The sequence below is a fragment of the Zingiber officinale genome, chromosome 6B (genome assembly GCF_018446385.1).
Source record: "Zingiber officinale cultivar Zhangliang chromosome 6B, Zo_v1.1, whole genome shotgun sequence".
Taxonomy (NCBI): Eukaryota; Viridiplantae; Streptophyta; class Magnoliopsida; order Zingiberales; family Zingiberaceae; genus Zingiber; species Zingiber officinale.
The window spans coordinates 92,411,932-92,416,343 of NC_055996.1; the positions used below are offsets into that span (position 1 = coordinate 92,411,932).

Here is a 4,412-nt window from a genome sequence, read left to right on the forward strand (position 1 = left end):
ATATTTTTATATATTATATACATTTAACATACTTAAAAGCCCGTGGCCACACAAATCGGATATGGGTATAGTCGTATAGAGAACGGAGAACATAAATATAAATATATATAAATAATTAATGTTGCAGAGACTGAGAGGAAGTATTGAAAAGGACAAGTGGACAAAGCGTAAGGATCAAGTTTGGTGTAACCTCATCTGACCTCTGCATGATCTGCATGGTGGAGCCTCTCTCACGTTGATATATATGCCACATCTATGGCAGTGGCATTCCCAGTAGTGCTACAGTACGACTCCTACTGGTCACTTAGCTTATATATACAACTATATTATTGATATACACATACTCCTAGGGCTTCTGATATAATTATGGACTCATTTTGGACTGATATGACATGCCTCCTCTCGACTTGACTGCTTTCATGTTCAACGAAGCATTGCTGTGTATACTGAGTTTTTGCAGTTGCCCATACTTTAAACTATCTTTACTCAATTCCTCTGCATGCATTAATTGTGTTTGCTAAGGTTAATTTAGGGTAGATGAGCCATATCCAATATTAATCTTGCCTAAACTTATTGTTGTAACATATACAAAAGTTATATATCTTTTCAAGCTATCAATTTATATATAGTTGATTATAAAACATGATCATGCATGCATATTTGATTTCAGTGCAACATTAATTAAGACATACAATTACAAAACCAAGCAAACTAATTAATCATATATAGCATGCTTCTAATTATTAATTATTAATTAGAATTAACTGATTAATTAACCAATCAAAACGGTGCATGTTCGACCCCTGACGATGGCTCTCTCTCCTCCTCCTCTTCTTCCTCCATCTCCTCCTCCTCCTCCGGCAGTGGCGGCGGCGCCTCCAGAGGATTGAAAGGAGCTGCGCCTTCGACGGCGGCGTGGCCGTGGCCGAAGGCCTTGACGTGGTCCTTGAGCGAGCGCTTGTGCTTGAAGTCGGAGCCGCAGGCGCAGTACCAGAGCTTGCCGCAGTTCTTCTCGTGGGTGCGCCAGTCGCCCTTGACGGCGAAGGCCTTGCGGCAGTCGTTGGGACGGCGCCGGCAGACGAAGGGTTTGGCGCCGTGCTTGCGCTTGTAGTGGGTTTGAAGGGTGCGGAAGTCCTTGAGCGGCTTCGCGCGCGGGTGGTCGATGTGGTTCCGGCATCCGGCCGAGCAGCAGTAGCATGGTAGCCGGAGCATCGCCGTCGGTTGAACCCCCCGCAGCGACTCCGGGCCCCGCCGGTACTGCGATCCGTGACCCCACATATGCATCTATATATATTACATGCCGTCAATCATTAATTAATTAAGGAAAAATAAGGTGCTTTTGTGTAATTAAGGTAATGTCTTATACTCCAAGCGATATTACTGGGAAAAATTTAGAAAACCCCCTCTAATTTTTCAACTCGCTATCCTTTTACCCTTAATTCTCATATTGCAGTACTGTTATACAATCCTTGAGAATAGACGATGACATTTTGAAAGTTTTGAGAATATCTTGAAAAGGAAAAAACAGATAAAATCTGGGAGAATTGATCAAGATCGATATTAATTAACAAATATATACATATACCCCAATACATATTTGAAATTTAATAGATAATTTTGCGTTAAAAATTATTACAACTATTTTTTAAGACAGAAAAATTCCATCAACTTGTTAATTATTAAGGTCGCCAAAATTTTAAAGAATCAACAGAAAGAAGGATTAGAGAAATATGAAAAAACTTGTGGGATTTAGGGTTTATATATCGATTTCTTTTTCCTTCTCTATGATTTGGGAAACAAATTAACATGCTATCCATTAATCGATTCATATGATATATATATAATCCTATGAATGGCACACCGGCCACTGATCTCATCGAATCAATAAAGAAATATTCCTGACATGATGAGTCTTTCAAGGTTAAGCAATTTGCCCTTAAAGAAACACAGAAAATAATTAAGATATAAACAGAAATATATAGTGACATATAAGAAGGATCTTTCATGGACACCCATATATATAACATGTATAAGATGAAGCACACCTGCATGTTGTTGTATCTATTGAAAGTCTTGTAACAGACAGGGCAGGAGAACTGCGTAGGTCCAATAAGAATCTGCGCAGGGGTAGGGATCCAGTACTGCCCCTTGTTCAGCCTCCCTATCCCTATCTGGATCGAATTAGGGTGCCCTAATTCCTTCTCGTCTTCACTGTCACAACTATGCTTATCATTAAGATCTACCTCCACTCGATCTGCAGCAGCAGCAGCAGTAATAGTCGTTGTAGACGCAGTGCTACTGCCACTCGGAAGGCCGATGTGAAGAGTCACTGCGAGTGCTTTCTCGCGGCTCCGATCGCTCTCCGCGCAGCAGCCTGCTCCCTCCGCGTCGGGGTCGGGCGGGCGGAGGCTGAGCAGGGGGAGGGCCTCCTCCCGGAGAGGAGGACAGCGGGCGCACTGCAGATAATAAGGAGTGAAGAAATCAGTGAAGTGATCTGCCATGGCATGCAAAAGGAAAGCAAGGCAAGGCAAGGCAAGGCAAGGGCAAGGCAAAGCTAGAAACGAGAGGAGGAGGCCTTTTAATCTCTTTTTTCTAAAGAGAGAGAAAAGAAAGGTCGTAATAAAGGAAGAAAAAGAAGGATGGTGATTTTTGAGTCAATAGTAGAGAAATAATTGAAGGTAACTGGCTGGAACAGTAGTCTAATACTGAGAGACTTGGGTTAGATATGTTGTCTGTGTAGATATTAATTCAGAATATTAATTGTGTTTCATAATGTTTAATTTAAATTGTTTCATTTCTTCTTCTTCTTCGTCTTGTAATATTGCGTTGGAATGATTAAAATATGATGTGTGTGGTGGGGATGATGTTGGGGTTCACGGGGGAAATGGCGTGGGCGGTCGAGCCGGACGGTCTGAAAGCGTGTGGACCAAGAGAGCAGGTTGCACATCCCTAACCGCTGATTGCTTTCTTCATTGTGTAAAACGGTAAAATTTAATGATTTTGTATAAAAAAGAAAGCATGAAGTTTGTTTTTTCTTCTACTTTTAAATGTATATACACATATATATATTTAAAAAATCATTCCTATTTTTTTTTTTCAAACATCCATCGATAAGTCAATTAATATATAATTTTTTCTTAATAAACGATGATTAAAAATACTGAACTGATAGATGGTTCGTTACCGGGGCCCGTTATAATTACTAAGTGCTAACATTTTATTATTTAGTATTTTACGGATGAGGTGTAATGTATTGTTTTTGTTATTTATGTTGTTAGATGACTTAACTGTAATAATAATTAAATATAAGATTACAAAAGTTTAAAAAAATTTAAAAATTTATTTTAGTGATTTTCTATATTTCTAAGTTATTTATGGATAAGATTTGTTATATTATAATTTTATTAGAAAAATAAATTAATTAAATAAAACGGTAATTTACTAAAAAGACATATTCAGATTTTTAAATTTATCAAAAATACATACTACTTTATTATTTATCAAAGAATATATCTTTTTATATATTTTTCCTATTATATCACCTGGATTACTTTTCTTTTTTATTTTCTCTATTATTTCTCTCTCTCTTCTCTTTCTCTGATCAATTTCGCAATGTTTTTTTTTTTTTTCGCTATGCTCTCTTTCTATCAGAGTCACTTACAAATGTGTTCAACATCTTGATTTATATTTGAAATAAACGAACAGGCATGTGTTTATTAGTAATTTGGTCAAAATGGATGGATCTGAGAATCGTTGTTTTGATTTGTCTTGTGAATTTATGTTGATCAATATCAATATATTTCGACTTCGCAGATGTGTTAAAATGTAATAAGGAAGAATCATCAAAATTCTCCACGTTGGGCCCGATATGGAATGATATCAGGCTCACGTTGGGTATGATATGATTCTATATCAAGTCCAACGTGAGCACGATATCATTCTATATCAGACCCACATTAAGCCTGATATGATTTCATATCAGGCTCAACATGGAGAATTTTGATGATTTTTCCTTATTACATTTTAACACTTCTGAGAAGCCAAAATAAACAATGGATAGCATATTTGAACTTCTTGCAACCCCAAAAACTCACGAGAATTGAAATGGGTGCAAGCAAAGCTCTCGAGATCTATCATTTGAATCTCTCTTAAATGAGAAGAATACTCAATCCATCCTGAAGATGAATTGGTACTATCTTCGGTATTTCGACTAAACTAGTTGTTAAATTAATAATCCGAATTACTTCAAAATTCTCGCATGTTAGCAATATCAGTATGTTGAGACCCTTGGCTATGGATCGTATAATGGGACGGTTTACCGGCTGGTCGGCAGGATCAATCTTCGTCTTCTTGGTTTTACGACCTTGACGGCCTATGGTGGTAGGAGGGATTTGAGGCTCGAGGAAATTAGA

At 37.8% G+C, this 4,412-nt stretch overlaps 1 protein-coding gene across 1 annotated transcript; it reads right to left on the bottom strand.

The window, feature by feature from the left end:
- Window positions 1–657: 657 nt before the first annotated feature.
- Window positions 658–2,587, bottom strand: LOC121990421 (zinc finger protein WIP2-like). Its single transcript, XM_042544555.1, has 2 exons — window positions 2,046–2,587; window positions 658–1,284 (listed from the first exon to the last, which is right to left on the bottom strand). Exons 1-2 carry the CDS (start codon window positions 2,499–2,501, stop codon window positions 781–783), a joined length of 960 nt encoding a protein of 319 aa, XP_042400489.1. The 5' UTR covers window positions 2,502–2,587; the 3' UTR covers window positions 658–780.
- Window positions 2,588–4,412: the final 1,825 nt, after the last annotated feature.

Bases quoted from the DNA above. Each gene is read 5' to 3' on its own strand.
- LOC121990421 (XM_042544555.1), bottom strand. From the start codon at position 2,501: ATGGCAGATCACTTCACTGATTTCTTCACTCCTTATTATCTGCAGTGC. The intron at 1,285-2,045 runs GTGTGCTTCATC...TAATATATATAG, and splicing joins ATAGATACAACAACATGCAG to ATGCATATGTGGGGTCACGG.